Genomic DNA, 23,534 nt, shown 5'->3' on the forward strand with positions numbered 1-23,534 from the left:
CTCTGTTTACATACTTGTACTGTCCCTAAGGATACACACGCTATCCCTAAGGTCGGAAGCAAGTCACTAGAGGGCAAGTACCTCCCTCCGATGCAAAATTTGTCCCGTTTCATCATCCTGCCAGAGATGTAAATCTCTCTTGGAAATGCTGGACAAAAGTCCCTTCAAATATGTGGTTTCTTTCAGCAGCAATTGTCAGTCTGTGCTTTCTTAATTGCTGGGCCAGAAGTTTGTGTTTCCAATTGTCACTCTTGGAGACACTTTTCTATTGTTAATGCAATCCCAGGCGCTTTACAGCCTGGTCTCTTTGTAGCCTTTCCACGGCCCTGTGCCTTGAGGTCGAGGTCTTTCCATAGCAATTTCTGCTGTCATCCCCGAGGCACGGCCCGACACCGCCCGCCAGCCCGGGCAGGGCCACCCTCGACTCCCCTCACTCCTCGTTACTTCCCACGGTACCGGCTGCACTTTGTGCAGGAGGTAAAACAAGCCCCGAGCCCAGCCCGCTTCTGCCGCGCCTGTCCCGCCAGCCGCCTCCCCGCAGCTCCGACCCGGCGCCGCTGACGGCCGCTCCAGCCGGGGATGCCGCCGACCCCCCGGAGGCCTCGGCTGCCGGATACCGTTAGCGGCGCCCTCCCGCCCGGCCTACCGGGGCACTAGGGACGGGCGGAGCGGGGCTGTCCCTCCCGCCACGTCCGGGCATACGGGGAGGCACGCACGGAGCGCAGCCGCCCGCGGGGACTGCACGGCCCGGCCCGTCCGGCGCCCCCCCGGCCGCGGCCGCGTGCGTCAGACCGGAGACGTGGCCCCGCGGCGGCGGGGGGCGGAGCGGCGGCGGGAGGAGCGCGGCTGCGGGCGGCCTCCCCGGCCCGCCCCGCCCGGCCCTACCCGGCCCTGCCCTGCCCGGCCCTGCCCGCCGAGCTCAGCCCCGCTCCGCGCCGCGGTATGATCGCGCTGCCGCCCGGCCGTCGCCGCCCGTGACCCCGCGACCCCGCCCGGACGCGCACCAGGTATGCGCTACCGCGCCCGCCCTGCCTCTCCCCGGGTCTCCGCTGCCCGCCCCAGGCGGGGCCGCATCGGGGCTGGGGCATCGCCGCGGGGAGGGGATCCCGGGGGCCGCACGGGGATGGAGCCGCCGCGGGGCCCGGCCCTGCGCCCCTGAGGGGAGAAGTGGCCCGGGCAGAGGCTGCGAGGACGCCGCTCTGCCTGCCGACGGCATCGCCGGTGCCGCCCCCATTCCTGGGCAGCGCCGGAGGAACCAAACTTACCCGCGATCGCCGCCGTCTGCCCCACTACCCCGCCGAAGGGCACAGGCGAGCGACCGCGGCAACCCCCGCCCCATCCCCTGCCGGGCTGGGCCCCTCGCTGCCGGCCCGCGGCACCCGGGTGGCCCCGGGGATGGCCCGTGGTCGGCGGCCCGAAGCCAAAAAGGGCTTCCCGGGAGCGAGGTAGACGAAGCGGTCGCCGTGGAGATGGGTGGCTCGAGAGCCCTTCACGGTGTTTTCCCCAGGGAAAAAAAAAAACCAAAAAAAGACCCCAACTCTCCTTACCGGGAGCCAGCGAGCGGGACGGGGAGCGCGGTCTCTCGGCGGGGGCTGCCCAGCGGCTCCGCGCCCCCGCGGCTCCCGGCGGGTCTGAGGCGCCAGGTCGGGAGGGGAGCTCAGCCCCCGGCAACACCGCGGGGCTCCGACGTTCATGACTCTGCTCTCGGAGAGATTTAAAAAAACAAAACAAAAAACGATCCTGATTTTAAATCAGTTTAGGAACAGCTCTGCCTTGTCGCAGTGTGTTCGGCGGGTTTGTTCTTTATTCACGAAATGCGGTTTGTCCAGTTCGCTGGAAAAGAGTTGACCAAGCAAAATGAGAAAGACGGCTGAATGTGTCTTACTAGAATTCAATTCCGATGAAAATTCTTAAAAATGAGTTTTATTTCACAGCTAAGTATGTGAGTTAGGGCTTGCCTTTAAAAATTCTGTTTACTTTTGGATTAAGTACTTTTTGTGAGCAAAGACACAGTGTTATGAGCAGCACCGTTTGAAGAGACACATGTACGTGTTTGCTGCCATGGAGCACTGTAGGCTTGAACGATGCTGTAAAAAACTGGACAGGCAGAGAGGTGCTTTGCAATGTAGTGGAGATAAAGGTATCAACCTTGGAAATAAATAATTATAAAAAAGTCTCCCTTCACAATTCAACCAAGTGTGAATTTTTCCCCTCCCTCCTTGTATATTAGACCCGCTTTTACTTTTCTTTTTGGCATGATGAAAGCAGTCATGGAGCACTCGCTCCCCTGGGCTCGCTCTGCTCCTGGTGATGCTTGTTTTCCTCTGTGGTGCAAATCAGCAGCGAGAGCCAGGCTGAGCACGGCTCCAAGTTGATCCCTAATTTTAACCTGCCCTTGGATTCCTGCTGTCTACCTAGTGCCTGTGCCCAGGGGCTGCCAGTGAGGCACAGCAGCCTGGTGAGGAGCACCTGTGGTTTCTGAATCATTTCCTTTTCCAGTTACGTTCTGAGTTTGCTAAATGTGTGGCAGCTTTGTTGCTGTTTTTTCCAGTCTGAATGCTAACAGGCCCCTCTGGAGGTTTTACTGTAACATAATTTTCTGTGGGTTTTCTTTGTTATTATTTACACTTGCAAGCAGTTTTAGTAATCAACATTCTGATGAAAAGCTGTAAAATCTCGTTACTTTTTATGCCTGGCATTGGAAAAGGACAGTGCTGGTTGTCAGTGAAGAACACAATCAGAGACTGTTCAATTCTTTACACAAGTTCCTTGCCTCAGTGCTTGGTGCTGTCTTACAATCAGTTCCTGTACCAGTTCGAGTTCATTTCCTGAGGCAGCTGCATCCCACCTCAGGATCTGGGTTTTTTTGAGGCCCATGATAAGGGGCTCTGACTGGGAGGGGGGCAGCATCCGGGCCAGGCAGTAGAGAGGGTTAAACAACATTCAGGTGGTCCTAGTGCAGGAGTGAAGACACAGTAAGAATAATGAATTGGGTCAGAGTGCTGGGAGGAGCAGTTCCCCTGATTGTCCATTGACCTCTGTTGCAACTGGTTGAAGTGGCCCCTATTCACTGCCAGACTTCCCAGCCCAAGCCATTTTGAATGCTGTGGGAAGTTAAAAAAAAATTTCTATTACCATCCAAACAATTCACAATAGCAGGAGCTAGAGTTTAATTTAACAGGATTTTTTCCTCTTTGAGAAAATTCAGAGAAAAGATATTGTCCTCATTGTTACAGTGTTCTGAAGGGCCATGCAGGCGCTATGTACTTAAGAAAACCCTGAAAATGAAACTATTTACCTCAGGAAAAGAGAAAAGAAAACCCCAAAATACTTGCATTAAAACCTTGTTTCCTAAAGCAAAGGAACCATCCTCCTTCCAAAATGATTGGTCAGAAGAACATTAACAAGCATTGGATTTCACATACTCAACATAATGGAAACTTGACTCTTTTCGTCATCTTTTAGTGGTTTGCCCATGGATTTTGTGCAATAAAACTCTGATGCAGATTCAAGCTATAGTGCACTGACTTTTGTTGGGGTTTCTGTTTCTAGGATCTCTTTCCCACTAGGAAGATGCTATGTTTGATTTACCTTCCTGAGCATGCATGAGTAAGCCATTTGCTCCATTGCTTCATTCATAATATAGGGCAGGCAGTGCTGTCTTCCCAGCCCCAGGCAGCCACAGTGTCTTTAAGCTGTATTTAAACCTGACAGACCCTGGATCAGCTTTTCTGCATTATATTAATTTTACATTTTGGTGCCTGACAGAAGCAGCTCATCAGACACAGTATAAACTTTATGGCTGTATCATCCTGAACATCATAGGCTTTGACTGAGATGGGTTTTTTTGGCTTTTTTTTCCACTATGTGTCCATTCTTTTTCCATCTCCCACGGAGGACTTATTTGCAATCTAGTGTTTAATCAAGTCAGATTTTTTAAAGGTATGTGCTTTGCACTTCTTGTTTGGGAGAATCCTGCATGAAGATACTGTGCATGCTTTTCCTTGGTTTTAAAGTAAAGCAACAGCCTGTCCTGAAGTGCAGTGTCACCCTTCTTCATGGAAAGCTGCTCTTGCTGCTATCATGGTGAGCATACAAAGTTCCACTGGATTGGAACCAGCATATGTGAAGACATTTGGTCTTGTAGAGTAGCATTAAAAACCCATTTCTTTCTATGTTGAAGTAAACTTTAACTTTTCCACTGACTTTCAGGTGAGCAGCATCCAGCCTTTTATATCTACTTCAGATCCTGGACTAAACTATGATCTGTTGAAAACGCCCTTCAGTGGCAGTAACACAGAGTGGTTTTGTATTGATGGGAATCCAAAATTCAACAAGAATCCTGAAGTGCTGAGAACATTTCCGATTTTATTTACCCATCACTGGAAGCAAGGTGGGAGCACAAATTAATTCCTTGCTCTGGAGCATATGGCAAAACAGAGCACCAGTCACACACCCTGTCCTGAGTGTGCAGCAGTGTAAGATCCTGAGGTACATGTGACTTACAGCAGAATGCAACAGCTCCAGCTTGCAGGTCGCTCTCAGAAAACGGGTTTGATCTTCTGGGCAAGCACCATTTGAGATCTCATTTTCCAGCCAATGTGGATGCTTGGTGAGCTGTCTGAAGAATAGTTTTCATGCAAGCTTTTATAGAGCAAGATGAGTCTTCACAGCCAATATGGTCAGAAAAGGCCTTTGTTAAATGTAATGTGATTAAAAAGAGTATTTGCTCATTACAATCATTTATCCATGACAACATAATTTCAAAGACCAGCAGACTGCTATATAGTGTGGTCAGAGCTCTCCTCCCCAGCAGCAGCTGCTTTGATCTCACATTTAGGTTTGATCCATTCAGCCTTCCCTTCCCTTGTGTATTATGATGTAGCAACAGAGGTTTTGGTGGAACAAGTTTAGAGCTAATCTCTCTTCAGTGAGCCATGGCTGGACATGGTGCTGGAAAAGTCTAACAAAGAATTTAGTCGGATAGCTTTAGATTTCCATGTCTCTGAAGTTTTTGGTCTTTAAAAGTCATCTTATGAGAATAGCAATTTTGATTCTCCAGCTGTTCATGTCCGAGTGTGTGTAGATCACACCCCTTTTTATTTGTCTGGATTTATCTGCATTAGTCTTCCTTATTCTTTCAAGACTATGGATAAGACTATGGGACTTATTTTTATTATCAGGAAGGATGGTTGTGGGGAGGAAAATAAATCATCTGTGTTTCAGACTGAGAATACCTGTTCATTTAGCCAGGCATTTTGAGATCCATGTTTTATGAGACTATTGCAAGGTTTAGAAAGCACTCTTGTGTGGCATGCAAGCAGGAGCAGAAAAGATCCTTTATATGAAAAAGTCTCACAAATAGAAAAAACAAGCGTTTCTTTAATGATTTTGGCTCAATCACTTCGTAAAAGGTTTTTAACTAACTTTTCAGATGGTTGAACTGCTTAAGACTCAGAATGGACCCTTTGTCCTTCCTGTCCCAATTAGGAATTAATTTTTAATTATATCAGCTGAGCATTTTTTATTATGAGCACTTGTATTAGCCTGAGGCCCCCAACTGTGCCTTTGACAATGAATGGTACTGGTTGGTGTAATATTGTCTGTCCTATGACATTCAATTCTATTGTTTCTGTCTTCATTATCCAAGTTTGTTAAATAAGTGTTTGTGTAAAACCTGGTGTAACTCTGATTAAAACTTGATATGTGTTTATTTTTCTCAATCCTTTAGATGCATTTCAGGAGTACTAAAATACCACTTACTAGATAGTTTCTTGCTCAGTGCTTTGGTTTGCTGTTAGAGATTTTCATTTACTTTAAGAACATTTTGCAGCTCTGGAAAGAGGACTGGCTGCTTGAGTGATAGCCCTGATAAACTAAGAATGTTACTCCCAGGGCTGAAAAATGGTGAGTCTTGCCTTTGAAGTAGACTTTGACATGGAAATGCATAGAGTGTACTTTTCTTTAGATTTGGACAAATAGCTCAGCAAAGGCAAATCTCCATGCAGCCCTATGTGCTTGGTACAGAAAGAACTCCTGTTGATTTCACCGAGACTTTATCTGGCAGAATCTGGCCCCAAACCTTTGTTGTCTTCAGTCCAGCCATGTTGATGTCAAAGAGCTGCTAACAATAGGAAGCCTTCTTGGTGTGTAATACATGAAAAAGTTCAATGACTCAATTAAAACAAACAAGGTTGTTGTCTGGGATCCATTGCCAAAGCACTACTGTGTGTGTAGATGGAAATTGCAACATATATTTTGAAATGCAGTTTATTAAGTTGCTTCCTCATTATGTCTCTTATGTCTCCTCTGAGCTCTGGACTCAGGCCTTTGAAATTCTACTGCCACAGTGGATGGTGAGGACAGTCCCAACATTAGAGCAGGGGATTCGCTGCCACCTCTGAATGCACCACACTCCCTTCTAGGTGTTAGGCAGAGAGGCAGCCAAAAACTTAATGTATGCTGGGTGCTTGCAGCAGGGGCCTCAGTAACTCAGAGGGAAAAGAATGGAAAAGGTCTGGATGTTCAGCAAGTTTCTGGAAGTTACACCCTTTTCAGTTTTCTCAGGCAACTAAATTTCTGGCAGTTCACTGGAGTCTTGCCTGTGGTGACAGATCTGCAGAGCCAGGGCACTGGGGAAGCTTGCTTGTGGCAGCTGGCATGATGGAGGGCAGTTTTCCAGTAGTTGGGTTGTGACTGCTCTGGAGCTCAGGTGGCACAGCCTAACCTTCTCCAGGCTGTACATGTGGAAATGAAACCTCATTTCTATGCTGAAAGATCCTCACACAGAGGACAGCCTGGTCACGGCCAACCTGCTTTCATCCATTTTGGTGCCGGTGCAGCCTCTGTGAAAACTGCATGGGTTTCACATGTTTTGTAGGACCACCGAACTGGGGGTGCTGGGATAGTATCTTCTATAGGCTCGTTGTATTTTATCTGCTCCACAGGTTGCAGAATAATGCCAACTGTGACAAATTTTGATAATTGGTAGGATGAAATGAAATTACCTTCAGTGGTTTTGCAGGGAAGTTTTGGCATACTATCAGTATAGACTCGACCACTGCAGAAAACTGGACAAAGTAGTATGTTATGATTTTTCAGTACTATTCATTCATATTTCCCACCAAAGGTAGCAAAGAAAGTAGATATCTTTCTGTTTTGCAGCTGGAGAAGAGGCAGTGTGGTGGGCTGATGTTGTGTGCCAAAGCAGGAAGCCTGATGCTGGGTACCAGTGGAGAGTCCTGATTCACTCTCTGTTGTTCCTTCAGGCCACATTTCATCACCAGCCTCATCCCCAGGAAGATAAATTTCAAGTGGTTTGAAAGTACAGTACACAAATGGACCTTTAAAAATAACTGTTTGGATGCAAATGGCTTGTTTTTAGTAGCTTTCCAGTTCCTTAACTGGGGATGTATGTTTAAACAACAGCATCATTTGTTTGTATTTCTTACTTAAGAATCATGGTATTTTTTCCTATGAAAACCTCTGTTACAATCAACAAAACACAAAGTAACCTATCATGTTTCAAAAAGTGGCGGCATGTGATACTCTTTGCCGTATTTTCATATATACAGCATTCACTGTAGTTTTTCCAACAACAACAAAAAATTGGCAGTGCAAACATATAGCAAGATAATTACTAAAACCAAATGTCAGGGTAGCTCAGGCATTATTACTCTGCATGTACAATGTGTGTGAGAATACACAGATAAGGATGGAACATCAACCTCTTGGGAATTAAGAGTTGCTAATTCCAGCCCTTATCATCTTATTTCCCCCTTAGTCTAATCTCACTTTTCCAGATTTGGTGCCTTGTCCCCACGTCCACTTTTAGACCTCTCCTGGTTAGGTGACTAAGTGAAACAGGTTCATTATCTGTGATATGTGATGCCAACACAGGCAGTGCCAGGAGCTGTGAGGGGATCCTGGACACTCACTAAGATGAAGTGTTCAGCTGCCAAGATCAAAGGACACACGCAAAACCACAGTTTCCACGGGATTATAAATTAGCCAGCTGTGGGCAGTTGTTCATGCTTCAGTAAAAAGTGTGTTCTCAATACAAATTTTGGGGCACTGGAGTCTGGAAAGTTTAAAATAAAAGACCACAACTTTTCTAGTGTGCACAGTCCAAGATTGATCCCCTAAGCTTGTTTCTAAAAATGGTCAAATAGAAATTTAACAATGTTATAGTCAGCAGAAACTATGACTGATGATGTTAGTACCAAGCCATTTTAGTGCCAGGCTCTTCTTACCCTCCCTGGCTGGAGGAGACTGTGGTCCTAAGATCTGAGGCTCTGCACAGGCCAGTGATTTTAAACTGGATATTGAAGAACACACCACCATGAACCTGACTGCGAATCTCCATTATCACTGCTTATTTAACTGTCTCAATGTGTAGTTCCCAATCAGGCAAAATAAGAATGTATAATTCTGCTTTTCATTACAGCCTCCGGCCCTGTGCTTAGTTTTTAACTTTTTAACTTTAGCTTCTGGCCCAAGATTTCTAAGGTCAGACAGCACAGGACCGCCTGAAAAGCAAATTTATGATATTTATGCAGAGCAACAAATGTTTGCAGCTCAGGAGAGCAGGCTGAGATCTTCAAAGTGTGCAGTGCCACATCCTGTGTAAAGCAAAACCCACTGGAGAGCAGCCCCTGCACATGTGTCTGCAGCACCTGGGCTCTGTTGAGTCCCTGTGGCTGAGTCACAAACTCGTGTGTTAGGTAGGTGCTGTGCTCTGTTCCTGTAATGAAGATTAATATGCAATAGATAGTGTGTGAGAACCAGCCCAGAGACCTACTTGCAGCATTATTCTCAAAAGGCTTTTCATAATTTATCCTAACACATGCAGTATGTTTCAAGGATCCAGGAGGATGGGTTTTCCCTAACCCGGCACTTTCTCCTTTCAGTAGATCTCTGATACTAAAGACCAAGCAGTTCCAGTCTAATTGTCTCAAGGACATCCAGGCTTTGACCCATCCCACTGGACTCAGCTGGGCTGCAGTTGTGGCCCTGCAGCCACTGCCCCCCCTCACACCAAGGGGAGACCTGTTGGGGGGTTAGGACCATGTCCATAGCAACTGGGACTTGCTTGGACTTCGTCCACTCTCAGGAGGTGGTGGAGGAGGGTTGATGCAATGGCAAGGAAATGTATTTAAATGTCAGCTGGCTGATCACTCAAGCATCATTTTCTAGTCAGCTTAAGGAATCTCACAATTTTTATGTTTCCCAGTTGCAAATGTCACTATTTTTGCAATGTTACCTGTCTCCTCCTGCTGCGTTCCTTCTTTTTCTCTCTGGTGTTATCACATGCTGTCCCTACTGAACCAGTATGTTCTGGATGTTGACTGCCTGTCCATCACCCAGGTGCCCCGATTCTGGTGTGCAGCTGTGGTTGTTCCCCCATAAAAAGTGATGGATGACAGTGATTGCTTCAGTGCATGGCAACATGGTTAAGTAACCACTACTGGAAGAATAAAATAGCAGAAGGCTTGACTTCCAGTGAATAAGACCTGTAGCTTGGCAAACACAGCCCTGGTCTCCCACGTACATCACACAAAGCAGCAGTGGCACTGCTCCTCTTCTTGCATGAGGGCCAGCAAGGCATAGAGACAGGGCTTTGGGCTTTGCTGGGCAAGGAGGCCACAGCTGGGGCACAGGCTGGCTGTTGTCAATGGGTACAATTGAGTGTCACCCATGGAGGGGTGCAGACCAGTCAGCAGTTGTCCCAGCAGCAGAGATGGCCAGTGACCATCATTATAGCAGGGGGTGGTGGTGGGAGCTGCTGGGAGTCTGCTAATAGATATCCTTTCAGTCACTGGACAGGGCAAAAGGGAAAAGAAGCTAGAGGGAAGAGGCAGACAAATAAAAAGGGATTTCTCATTGGTCTGTTGTGCATGCAGATGCCAGCAGTGCTTCTGCTGTGCTTCTATCCAGTGTTACCACTTTGCTGGTAGTGCAGTGAGGGGAGAAGCAATAGTGTTTGTCCAGAAAATCTTGGAAAATGTTTATCTCACTTCCTCATGTCCAATCTCCATTTAAAGCTTCTTGTAAATGTCTTCTTTCCTAAAGTTAAATACTGTCTGTGGGCCTGTGCCAACCTCATGGAGTTCAACAAGGCCAAGTATGAGGTCCTGCACCTGGGTCCTGCAATCCTAAGCGCAAATACAGATTGGGTGGAGAATGGATTGAGAACAGCCTTGAGGAGGATGATTTGGGGGGGTTAGTCAATGAGAAGCTCAACATAAGCTGGCAATGTGTGCTTGCAGCTGAGGAAGCCAACTTGTACCCTGGGCTGCATCGGAAGTGTGGCCAGCAGGTTAAGTGAGGTGATTTTTCCCTCTACTCTGCTCTTGTGAGACCCCACCTGGAGTTCTGTATCAAGTTCTGTAGCCGCTAACACAGAAAGGACATAAGAATCCTTGGAGCAAGTCCAGAGGAAGGCCACCAAAATGATCCAAGGCCTGGAACACCTCTCCTATGAAGGCAGGCTGAGAGAGTTGGGGCTTTTCAGCCTGGAGAAGAGAAGGCTCTGAGAAGACCCTGTAGCGGCCTCCCACTACCTGAAGGGGCCTACAGGAAAACTGGGGAGCAACTGTGTACAAAGTGTGTAGTGATAAGGGAGTGGGAATGGTATAAAACTTGGAGAGAGGAGATTTAAGTTAGACATTAGGAAGAAATTTTTCAATGGAAGGGCGGTAAGACACTGGAACATGTTGCCCAGGAAGGTTGTGGCTGCCCCATCTCTGGAAGTGTTGAAGGCCAGGTTGGATGGGGCCTTGAGCAACCTGGTCGGGTGAGAGGTGTCCCTGGACATGCAGGGAGGTTGGAACTGGATGAGCTTTAAGGTCCCTTCCAACCCATTCTATGATGCTATGATTATACACTGCTAGTTTATTTACCATTATCGTGTGTAGTACTGTTGCCATAATTTGGAAACATTTGTTTACTTTTTTTTAACAATAAAAAGTAAAAGGCAGACAGATTTTGATGTCTGGTGGACTGGCAGACTGCAAACCTTCCACCCTTAAAGATGGCTCAGAGATGCCTGCAGGTCTCTCTCTCTGTTCAGCCCATTAACCACAGAAACTCTACTAATGAGGACTCACATTATGGAAAATTGAATCTCTAAAGGGAGCAGGGCATCAGAGCAGCATGTATTTGTGGTGCATGGAACTATCTGTCTTCATCTAAATCCCCCACACATCACTCAGAAGAAATAAAGCAAATATATAACAAAACAAAGGCCCCTAAAAATATGGAGTGAAACCCATTAAGCAAAATTAATTTTTGGTCCTGAAAGCTGTCCCTGCACAATAATTTGCAAGATACTTTCAAGTCCTATCTGCTGTCAGGTGCTGCCCTTGTTTCTGTACTGCTGACTGTCATGATGCAATGGCTCAGATCCACAGAGTTGCTTAGACACCCAACCTGCACAGATTTGGTCACCATGTATTTTGGTGCATGTGACCCCACGTGTTTTCTCAGAGTCTCCACTATAGAAAGCTTGACTGTGTCTTACCCAACACTTGAATTGTCTATACTTTTGGAAAAACCTTACAAACGGGACACCTAGAGGTTATGGCATCAGAAGATTAAAAAGAACCCATGAGCCATTATTGAAGGAGCAGGGGGAGAAGAAATTCTTAGGCCCTTGTGACTTTAGAGCAATGATGGGTGTTCTGGGGTATATTGATGGCATTCCTATCAGCTAACTGGTGTCCAAACCTGAGCCAGGAGCATTACATGTGTTACAAAGCTTTGAGCATCACTGTTGCATGGCAACTGGTTATCTAACGTTTGTATTAGCCTATTCTTTTAAAGAATTTTCCATGTTTTTCAAAGTGTGATAGAAAACTTATTTTTTTAAAGCTTCCAAGCAGCTATTGTCAGTTATCTACGTTTTATATGGCAATTAAAAGGAGGAGGTTAATTCCTTATCAATGGCTGTGAAATGTGTGTGTCTGGGAAGGCAGATCAGTGTGGGATGTTCTTCAACTCAGTCTGAAGCCTGTTTCCATGGGCACCACTGGGAGCTGCTGGTGGAAAGTTTCCTCTCCCCGGGTTCAGCTGAAGAAGTACTTAAGTACATACTGGGCATGTACTTAAACCTAACTCTATTTATGAGGTCCATATTTTTCCAGCAGTATTTCAAAAAGAGAAGCAAAAGGCAACAAAGGTTTGTCCCAGCAGCTGTCTGAGCTGTTCTCTGCTGTAGGGGTGTATCTTCCCTGACTGGTGTGCTGAGCACTTGCAAGACAGGCACACCAAAAGCAGAACTGTGGCTCCTGGCTGTGTGTAATTTAATAACGCTGCATTCCTTCAGCAGCACTGCAGCAGTTCAGGTCTCTTGGCATGAACGCTGCTGAGCCTCCGGCCGGGCTGCATGAAGTCAGCCTTTCATTGCTGTCCTTTTCACTGATGATCTCTTAATTTGCAAGGGCTGCAGAGGAGCTGCCTTCCTCTGGGAGGCTGCCATCCGTGAGAGGCGTGTCCGATTTCATCTGGCGTTGTGGCACACATCCTGGGGACAGCTTTTAGAAGGGCAAGAGGCTGAGAGAGAGGTTCTCTTGCCTGTCCAAGTAGTGCTCAAAGCAACACAGAAGGGTTGGCGAGAGCAGAGGGTTAAGAAGTTTTTATGCTACTCACACAGAAAGCTGCAAAGCCCCTGCCCAGCTACTGACTGAAGTGCATTTACATGCACATTGTGCCTTTGGGGACATCACATTGTGCCTTTGGGGACATCACGTTGTGCCTTTGGGGACTGTGGTACCCTCCTGAGGGTGAACTGGGTGAGGAGAGGCAGAGCAGGCCTTGAAAAGGTTTCAAACCGAGCATCTTTCCGTGTGACTATGGCCAGTGTAGGAGTCAGTCATGAATTACTGGGATGGCCATAGCTTGTGATGAAGTGCAGCTATTAGGGCCTGAATCCTTCTCTGTCAGATCCCTGGCTCTGAATTAATCCCTTAAGTCCCTGGGCAGCATATCAGCAAGTGTGTGCTTACCATTTAGCCTGCACACAGCTGGATGGCACCAAACCCACACTAATGGGTCCCAGTGCACTGGGAACCCCAGCTGAATCAGGATTATAGAGTCTTCTAACATTACTGTGATATGAAGTGGTTGTGGTGAGAATTTATGGTATTAGTTAAAGGACATATTTTGCCCTTGGGAGTATTTTTGTTCCGTTCCCATGTGAATTTATCTTTCCATCATAAGTTACTGGGGAGTCTCAGTACTGGTTTGATCTCAGGGATTCAGTTACACAATATACTGTAGGATTTAAAATCATGTTAAAATGTTGCCTTGCCTGTACATGCTCATGTGTTAGCTGATTTTTCAGAGGAGGTGGTGATGTAAGCCTCAACATCTGAGGTGAAGATAAAGCCCTTGATCTGCCTGTAGTTTTGGTTAGCTAAAGCACTTCAGGAACTTGCTCTCAAAACACAGGAGATTTAAAACAGCACTGAGTATGTGCACAAATATTCCAAAGCATTCCTGAAACCACTCTGAATAAAATGGAAATTAATGGAAGATGGTAGCTACAAGGACCTGTGAAATTTGAGCACAGGGCAAGCATTTTAGCCAGACTTGTGAGATAAAGGCCAACATCTGTAAGATGAGTGTCTCTAACTACAAAACAGGCTGGTTTTCAGGGATTCTAAAGGCTGCATTGACTCATCAGATATGGTGGGAGTCAATGGAGAGAGGGATTTGCCTGCATGCATGGATGGGGCCCTGGTCCTTCTGTCTTTTCCTCACAGGAGCTGCAGGGTAGCAGCAGGAACACCCCTCTTCTGAGACAGGGTGTCAGAAGAACCACTGAGAACTTATATGTCACATCTTGGGAGTTTCATTTCCAGAGAAGTTTTTCTCAGACTTCACAGAAGTACTTGCTTGCACGAACTGAGGGATTGTGACTCCAGGAGGCTGAGCACTGGCCTTGCTCTTTTGCAGGACGATGATTCCCGTGACCGAGTTCCGGCAGTTCTCGGAGCAGCAGCCGGCGTTCAGGGTGCTGAAGCCCTGGTGGGATGTGTTCACAGACTATCTCTCTGTCGCCATGCTGATGATCGGTGTCTTTGGGTGCACGTTACAGGTAAATAAAATGGGATGGAGGCGAGGTGGCTGCTCTCATGCTGCTGAGAGAGCACCACAAATGAGGAAGTTCCTCGGATGGATGATGTCATGTCTGGTTTTATCTCTTGGGCTCACCGTGAGCAAAGCAAAAATTTGCTGCTCCCAGGATGAAAGCTGTTTAGGCAGCAACATCAAATAACACAGACCAGACTTCTGCCAGCTGTAAGTCAGCAGAGTTGCACTAGAGTCAGTGGAGTGGTGCCAGCGAAGATAAAGAGCTGTTGGGTTGGCATGTGCCTTGGTGCCTGTTCTCACCAGAATTTGGTGTAACAAAACAAATGATCGACTTAAGGTTTTATTTGTTACCATTTTTCTGTTTAGCAGTTTGGAAAACAAAATTTTATAATTTCTGTTTTTCTTTATTTAGCAAATGTTAATATTCTCTGTCTTTATGCTTCAAAGAGATTTGAAATGAATGTACTTATTTTATCAACACCACCCACAGCTAAAATTATGCCTCTTCCATTCCAAAGCATCTCTTACATGTAAACAATTGACATTACTGTCAATCACTGTTACATTTTGCTAAGAGCCAAAAGCTGGAAAAAAATGGAAAGTACTGTTGGGGATGGACTCCACAAAAATAGAAAGTTGTAGTTCAAACATAGATCTCATGTTTCTTGGCATGACTTAGAAATGAAATTAAAGGGATACAGTGATAAAGCTCTTATTTCAGGGGAATTTGCTCACTTGCATGGCCCAAGATTTTCACATACTTTGCCCGAAATGCCACATGAAATCAACTGTAACTTTGCCTGTATTGTCCGTTTTCAAGTATGTTCAGTAGAAAAGACATGATGTCCATGTTTAGAAACCTCTTTATAGAGGACTCAACTTTGCATTAGTAGCTAAGTGTTTGCTTAAGGCCGCAAAGGAAAATATGTTTTTTAAGTTTACCTGCTTTATTGGGTGAAGTACAATGAAACTGAAGTGTGGAAACACTTCAAATAATAGGCCATTTTTTTAATTCCAACTTATTATCAGAGGCATATATCTAGAGTGTAAGTAAGGGTGTATATCAGAACAGCATTTACACACAAAGATTAACTGAAGGAGTTTTTGATGTGTCAACAGTTATGGCACTTGTTCAAGACACGTGGTTTCATCTCAGCATCTCCCTGCGCCAGGGTGGATCATCAAGGAGGATCTGATTTTGGTAGCTCTTATTACATACCCCATTTTTAGTGCTTTCAATAACCATGATGTGAAAAGATATATCTATGCTACACACACATTTAGCGTGGCTTAATCTAATTCCAATCAGTCAGGGCAAATTACAATGATCCTTGGATTAGCATTTTAAATTCGAACCTATAGAGATCCTTGCACTGAACACAAACTGTTAACCCAAGTTTTACTGGTCCCTAAAGGTGCTCAGACCTCCATTTGTAAACATGGATGGCCATCCCAAATTAAGGAGGTTGCTCTTTTTTGCATTATAGACAGACTCAAGGACAGAAGGACAGAGCTACCTTTTTCACCCCCATGTGTGGTATGAGGACTACATATATATAGAAAAAACTGAATAAAAATTATGTCCATGGACACAAATCCTGTCAGTTCTCCATTAGTTCTATCTTTCTTCATTAGGACTGAAGATTAATAATATCCTAACATAGATATGCCCATGGTAGCTCTTTGTCAGCCATTTTTGGTGTGAGCATACAGCCACATGAATGCAGTAACGCTGCTTTCAAGCCTAAGCTGTCTCTGAATGTCATGTGGCCAGGGTGAACACACCTGGCAAGAGCAGTCTGTCTCTTAGGACAGCAATGAAAGAGATCCCTGTTTGTTTTTTTTCTGGAAGCATTACCCAAATTTTTTTACTGTAAGGGTGACAGAGCCCTGGAACAGGCTGCCCAGGGGGGTTGTGGAGTCTCCTTCACTGGAGACATTCAAAACCCGCCTGGACACGTTCCTATGCGATGTACTCTAGGGGGCCCTGCTCTGGCAGGGGGGGTTGGACTAGATGATCTTTCGAGGTCCCTTCCAACCCCTAGGATTCTATGATTCTATGATTCTATGATTTTCCCCTTGTCTCGATTATCTCAATGCCCTCTTATTAAAATTATGGAAAGTTAACCATAGATGAAAAGGGGTGACCTAGTTCTTGGCTTTTAGAACAAGTGTCTTGCTAGGAATAATGATAATAATAGCACAACCTGTGGGGCCAAGTACCAGGGTGTGGGGAGGAATGCCTGGCAGCTGGAGGAACTCCAAGGACAGCTACCCAGTGGTACTGCCACCATTGTTTGCAAATCAGTTTAAAAGTTACCTTTTTATGTGTTTCAGGTCATGCAGGACAAGATAATATGCCTTCCAAAGCGCATACAGCCTTGCCAGAACCAATCTAATAGTTCAAATGTGTTTAACACAATCCCAGATACCACTCCCCTTCCTCCACCCAAGCCATCCACCCCTCCAGCTACAGTTGAAATGAAGGGACTGAAGACTGATTTGGACCTTCAGCAATACAGCTTTATAAACCAGGTGTGCTATGAACGTGCCCTGCACTGGTATGCAAAGTACTTCCCTTACCTTGTCCTTATACACACACTGGTCTTTATGCTATGTAGTAACTTTTGGTTCAAATTCCCTGGATCAAGCTCCAAAATTGAACACTTCATTTCAATACTCGGGAAATGTTTTGATTCTCCATGGACAACAAGAGCCTTATCTGAAGTGTCAGGGGAAGACTCTGAAGAGAAAGATAACAGGAAAAACAACGTAAACAAGGCTGCTACTATCCCGCCAAGCACTGAGGGCACTTTGGTCAAGACACAATCTTTAAAATCAATACCAGAGAAGTTAGTTGTGGATAAGGGAACACCTGGGGCATTAGATAAGAAAGAAGGTGAACAAGCCAAAGCACTGTTTGAAAAGGTGAAGAAATTCAGACTGCATGTTGAGGAGGGTGATATACTCTATGTCATGTACGTTCGCCAGACTGTACTTAAGGTAATTAAATTCCTTATTATTATTGCTTACAACACAGCACTTGTCTCAGAAGTTAATTTTACAGTTGTCTGTAATGTTGATATCGAAGACATGACAGGATATAAGAACTTCTGCTGTAATCACACGATGGCACATCTGTTCTCTAAACTCTCTTACTGCTACCTGTGCTTTGTAAGCATCTATGGCCTCACCTGCCTTTACACTCTCTACTGGTTGTTCTACCGTTCCCTGAAAGAATATTCCTTTGAATATGTGCGGCAAGAGACAGGAATTGATGATATCCCAGATGTGAAGAATGACTTTGCTTTTATGCTCCATATGATTGATCAGTATGATCCTCTCTATTCCAAACGCTTTGCTGTCTTCCTGTCCGAAGTCAGTGAAAATAAACTGAAGCAGCTGAACCTAAACAACGAGTGGACTGCAGATAAACTGCGACAGAGGCTACAGACAAACTCCCATAGCCACTTGGAGCTACAGCTTTTTATGCTCTCTGGACTACCAGACACAGTTTTTGAAATTACTGAGCTGCAGTCGTTAAAACTTGAAATAATTAACAACGTAATGATACCAGCAACCATTGCACAGTTGGACAATCTCCAGGAACTCTCGTTGCACCAGTGCTCTGTGAAGATCCACAGCGCCGCTTTAGCGTTTCTGAAGGAGAACCTCAAGATCTTGAGTGTCAAGTTTGATGACATCAGAGAACTTCCACACTGGATGTATGGCCTCAGAAATTTGGAAGAACTTTATTTAATTGGCTCCCTAAGTCATGATATTTCCAAAAACATTACACTGGAGTCTTTCCGAGAACTTAAAAGCCTTAAAGTTCTTTACATAAAAAGCAATTTGTCCAAAATCCCACAATCTGCAGTTGATGTTTCAGGTCACCTGCAAAAATTGTGCATCCATAACGATGGCACTAAGTTAGTGATGCTCAACAATCTGAAGAAGATGGTCAACCTGACACAGTTGGAATTGGTTCATTGTGATTTGGAGCGCATACCTCATGCGGTCTTCAGCCTTCTCAGTCTTCAGGAATTGGATCTAAAGGAAAACAACCTCAAATCCATTGAAGAAATAGTAAGTTTTCAACATCTGCGAAAACTGACAATCCTAAAGCTGTGGTACAACAGTATCACTTACATACCAGAGCATATAAAGAAACTCACTAGTCTTGAGCGGCTTTCCTTCAGCCATAACAAAATAGAGGTTCTTCCATCCCACCTGTTCCTATGCAACAAAATCAGATACTTGGATTTGTCTTACAATGACATTCGCTTTATCCCACCTGAAATAGGAGTCCTACAGAGTTTACAGTACTTTTCCATTACTTGCAACAAAGTGGAGAGTGTGCCTGATGAACTATACTTTTGCAAAAAACTTAAGACTCTGAAAATCGGGAAAAATAACTTGTCAGTCCTTTCACCTAAAATTGGTAATTTGGTATTCCTCTCCTACTTGGATATTAAAGGCAATCACTTTGAAATCCTCCCACCTGAGCTCGGTGAGTGTAGAGCTCTGAAGCGGACTGGTTTCACTGTAGAGGACACCTTGTTTGAAACGTTGCCTTCTGATGTCAGGGAACAAATGAAAGCTGAATAACTGATTTCCTCTCACTCAGCTTTACAGAAATAACGCTTCTACCAAATACACTGTACAAAGTGCATACTCCAAATGTTCTTTTAGTTTGTTTTTTTTTTTTTTCTTTCTCAAACAAATCCTTTCTGTATAAACGAATTTGGAGTAAGCAGTACATACATTTTTTAATAAATTTTTCTCATATTTTTTCACTGGCTTAAGATATTTTTTAAAGTTTGTTTTTTGGGGGGTTTTTTGTTTGTTTTTTTTCCCTGAAAACAAGGGTGTCTGTAACTTAATTTTTACTGGTAAAAGTAAATGGTTTTATCTGCTGATTTTTTTTCCTTTGCCTAATCCCAGCAGAGGAACTGTGTTTAAACTGTATGCTTTGGTTTTATAATTTGTAATAGATGATTATATTGTCTTCCTGGTTATGGTTAATCCCATAGGATGTGGTCTTAAGTGGTGCTGCAGGTGTTGAATGCCTTGTTTCCTCTTTTCTTCAGTGGCAGTAGAAGGTGTTCAGCATCTAACAAGATCAAATGGGGGTTGACAATCCTTTTTTATTTATGACACCGTTTTCTCAGATGGTCAAAGCAAGTAGGAAAGTTTCTTTATGTGTTTTAACAAACTTGAGGGAGTAGGCAGAACTCCTTCAGGGCCTTTTGGCAAGTTTAGTCTAGCTCTCCTTTCACACAGTGCCAAGCAGAAGGCACTGACTGAAATTTCCACTCTGGTGCAGGAAGAGTAGAGGTCACAGTTCATGGAGGAGTCAGGACCAAAATGATTCACGTGGAAGATTTTCTAAACATCTTTAGATGAAGCTGCCCATTTCCTGCTAACTTGAATGGAAGGGGTGCAATGAACTCACTATGTTGGAAATGTCAACCCAGTGAGACAAAACACTATCTTGAAAATTCCCCTACCCGTCCTCCACTAAACATCCTCTCCAGCACAGGGCAAGTGCCCTCTGCCTCCTTCAGTTCAGTTCTGCACTGGGATGCTTGGCACCTTGCAGGAACGAGGTCCAGAAAAAGTGCAATCATGTTTAGTTTGTAAAGCTTCTGTCAAGGAAATAAGATTCTAATATTCTCCTTAATTAGGTTTTGGTCTGGTATAACTAAGCTCAGCATAGAAACATGTGGAGATTTGCAAAAATGAGATTAAATTAATACATTAAGTTCTCAGAAATATGTAGACTACAAGGGGAGAGTAATGAAGGCCATGTTTTCATCTCCCAGCCAGAAATTAAATCAGAAATCATATAGTTGGAAGTCTGCTTTTTAAAATAATGTAATAACCTGTAACGATTAAATATCAGGTTGGGAACTTTGTCCTCTGAAGCCATGTTCAGTTATTTATTTAATCCAGCCATTTGCTTTCTTTAAGGCAAGTTTGGCAAGTATATGATAACTCATGTACTGCTCAGGAGCTAATGTAAGGTATATATGATAGTAAAATATTTTGCTGGGAGGAGATCTCTTCATCCTATCCAACAACACTTATTTCAGTCAGATGCAGGCACTGGATAAAGGCTTTGCAGGAGTATCTAGGAATAAGTACTTTTTCCATAGGAGTCAATGCTGTTTATAAATCACAGAGGTTGAGCTGCTGGTTGTTTAAAATTATGTAAAATAATTGTCTGATGATTGTCAGGTAGGTTGCTCTTAAATGTTTTCTAAATGCCATTGTGTGTCTTGAGCTACAATTAATCTGAGTTCTTGGGCCTGGGACAGAAGTATACAGTTGTTTTAAGAGTCTGACTTAGGGAAGTGGAGAGACACTAAAATGAGCTTCACTTCATGAATCCAGGGTCTGCTATGCAAACTGGTATGTGGGCTTGCCACAGTACCAAGTCAGACTTATTTTTTGTGCTTGGCTATGTTCTGGAGAAGATCCATGTCATAAATCAAAAATGGGTCAAGCATGAAGGAATCAAAGCAAGCTTTTCTAAAGGGGGTTGATTTAGTTCTGTTAAAGACCTATAACTGATGCAAGAGCTACTCTTAACTCGTGCATGGAATGCACTTATTGGAACAGCTTGGCAGTATATATATTCTAAATGTATTTCACTTTGATGTAATGTGAGGGAGAGAATTGTTTCATTGCTCATATTAACCTAATTATGTAGACCAAAGTGCTGTTGTTCCTGATGAATGTAAACTGTTTATAATGTCCAAGTAATCAGTGAAGCTGTATAGTTACTTTACTTAGATTTGAAATACAGGATTACATTTAAAGTTTTTTTAAAAAAATCTTTATATTCCTAGATGTAGCATTTTAAATCTCTAATTTATTTTGTGTCTAATGTTTCATGTGTAGTTTGTGGTCTATTTTCTGAATGAAAGTTATGCACACCTCATAACTGAAAGTTGGAGACTTGTTCTATGCCATTTTTGTAAATACATCTCCTAGGGGATGTGGGGGTTTTGTTTGTTACTGATTACACTTCTACCAGTGTGACCCCTCATGTGGACACAGTTACATGAGTATGAAGTGCCTTGTGCTGGTATATCTTTATTCACCTAGATAGGAATAAACTATACTGGTCTGAGCACTTTTTGAGCTAATAACTCTCTTCTCCAAGGGTCTGGTCTGCAGAGGCAGCTTTGTCAACCTGACAGCTCACAGCCACTGAAAAGGGGCAGTGTCCTCCTCCTTCCATGCTCCCTATTCCTGCCAACATGTTCTAGCTGCTTCTCTTGTACTGCTACTGCTGGTCTGATCCCTCCACAGGACAAATCAACTTTTTAAGTCAGCAGAAAACTAAGCCAGTTTAAAAAGGGGCTGGTTTTCTGCTGGATCAGAGGGACACTAGGGTGGGAGTAGCAAGGGGATGGGACCCTGCAGCCAGGGTCTGGGCAATGAGAAGATGGGACAAGTCACTTTGGAGGTGCCGAGCTGCTAGGTCAGTTCATCATCTTGCCGAGCCATGTGCTTAGAGGGCTGTGCTGTTTTATCTGTAGCAGGGTTAGGCAGCATGGCTTTTGTGGGCAGACAACCCTCAGGCTCACAGTGAATGAGAAAATATCACATTACTGTTAATTGCTTACACTTAATGAAACAAACTCAGGTAGCTGCACTGTTGACTTTTGTAAACTTCCTACTGTCTAGTCTATGGGGTGTATTTTCCAAAACCATATTACAGTATTTCAGAGGTGCGTCAGCTAAGAGAAGATTGTTTCCTGATTCTATATGACATCCAGGAAAATATGTGAAAGTGCCATATTTACTCAGTGATTCATGTACTGCTCATATGTATATTCACATGCAATGCATACTAGACTTTTCAGTGACCTGTAGTATTTGACTTAGGTTGGATGGACGTTTTGCAGATAATACTTTAGGCATGGTTTGTACGAGTTTATTTAACTACTTATGTTAATCATGTGCCTAACAAGTGCAACAGTTCCAGAATATAAGCAAGATGTTTTGCATTATTCCTCAAAAATAATACAAATCTTCCTTGGTAACAGAAGCAGAAATAACAAAGAGTACATAAAAAATGAGAAGACAGCCTTAACAGTGCATTAAGTCTGGAAAGTAAATCTATTTTTTGAACAAAATCTGGAGACATGCATCTCCCTCTTTGTCAAAATTAGGATGGATATTTGACCTCCTGCATCTAGCCAGCCTGACAACTTTTGCCAGTTCTGGTTGGAAAGCATCTGCTTCAAGTTTCATATCACATTTCTGGCTCTTCCACTGATTCATGTGCATAAGTGGTGACAAGTCCTGTAAGAATGCCAAGGAAAAACTTTGAAATTTGACCAAATGGACAGACTTCTTAATTCTGTAGCAAGATTATTAATATAATAGTGGACCTGCATAGTGTTACATTGCCATAGAGTACAACCAGAAAAAAAAAAAAAAAAGAAATAAAATGCTCTTTTGTAATAATGGATATTGTCAGACTGCAATGTGGTTATTTGTTTGGGAAACATTTTGTTCCTGGGTTACCGGAAGATCAGACATAACCATCTTTTGGGGATGATCTCTTGGGAGGGAAGTCAGGAAAATATACTTGAAAAAACATCGTTAGAGTTGACAGGATTTATAGCCCCATGGCCTCACTTCCTGTGCACCTCCCACCCTCCCCTCACTCTGGCAGCCACCTCCATGGCCAGCAGAGAGGCTGTCCCCACGGGCTCCCCCACTCCTGTCCCCCTGCGGGGGGGATGCTGCCAAGGGCACGAGGGCTCCTGCCTCCCCCCCGTTGTGTGCCTGAGCTGAGAAGGGAAAGGATGCTGACAGCCCTTGCCTCTGATGTAATCCCCCATAAATCTCCTGAGCAAAGGCTCCTGCTGCCTGTGTTCGGCATGGGACATTTTCGTCATTTCTCTGTATCTTTGATTTGGAAGCAATACTGTGTTTGGTTTTATTATACCAAGACAATGATGTCCTGCTGAGATGGAGCAAGAAATGCACTGCTCTGGTCCTTGTGGTCACTGGGAGAGGAGGGGAGCTCAGCAATTTTGCCTTGTGGATGAGCCCTGTCAGGGAGCTGGCATGGAGGACATGATGTCCCTGGGGCATGGGGGGCCTCATGGAGGAGTAGAGAAGGCTTTGCTGACAGGGCCTGCTCTTTAACCCCTGGGCTGTTCCTGAATAGATGTGGAGGGCTGGGAAAGCTGGTCTGCCCCTTCCCTTCAGGAGATACCATCTCGGGGCCACACCTGGCGGGCTGGGAATGACAGTGCAGGCGAAACTGCCCTGGGGATCCTTGGCACAAAGAAATCACACTTGCACAGCAGATACCACCTTGTTTATTGAGTGTGCTGGAGGCAGAAGTTCACAGTGTGCATGAGCAGAGCCCAGACAAACAGCTTCTTTCTGTTTCCTGGATACAGATGCTA

General features: G+C 44.6%; 1 protein-coding gene across 3 annotated transcripts in view; it reads left to right on the top strand.

The window, feature by feature from the left end:
• The window catches only part of LRRC8C (leucine rich repeat containing 8 VRAC subunit C), a 39,917-nt gene extending 17,355 nt beyond the window's left edge, over positions 1 to 22,562 (top strand). The window contains exons 1-3 of one of the 3 annotated variants that reach the window (XM_071750644.1): positions 836 to 1,007; positions 13,957 to 14,098; positions 16,432 to 22,562. In XM_071750644.1, the coding sequence (XP_071606745.1) occupies positions 13,961 to 14,098; positions 16,432 to 18,702 (2,409 nt within the window). In that variant the 5' untranslated portion in view covers positions 836 to 1,007; positions 13,957 to 13,960 and the 3' untranslated portion in view covers positions 18,703 to 22,562. Of the gene's footprint in view, positions 1 to 835; positions 1,008 to 3,566; positions 4,394 to 13,956; positions 14,099 to 16,431 lie in introns of those variants that run through there. The other 2 variants (XM_071750645.1, XM_071750646.1) reach the window with 2 other exon arrangements.
• Positions 22,563 to 23,534: the final 972 nt, after the last annotated feature.

Source organism: Heliangelus exortis, chromosome 8 (genome assembly GCF_036169615.1).
Source record: "Heliangelus exortis chromosome 8, bHelExo1.hap1, whole genome shotgun sequence".
NCBI lineage: Eukaryota > Metazoa > Chordata > Aves > Apodiformes > Trochilidae > Heliangelus > Heliangelus exortis.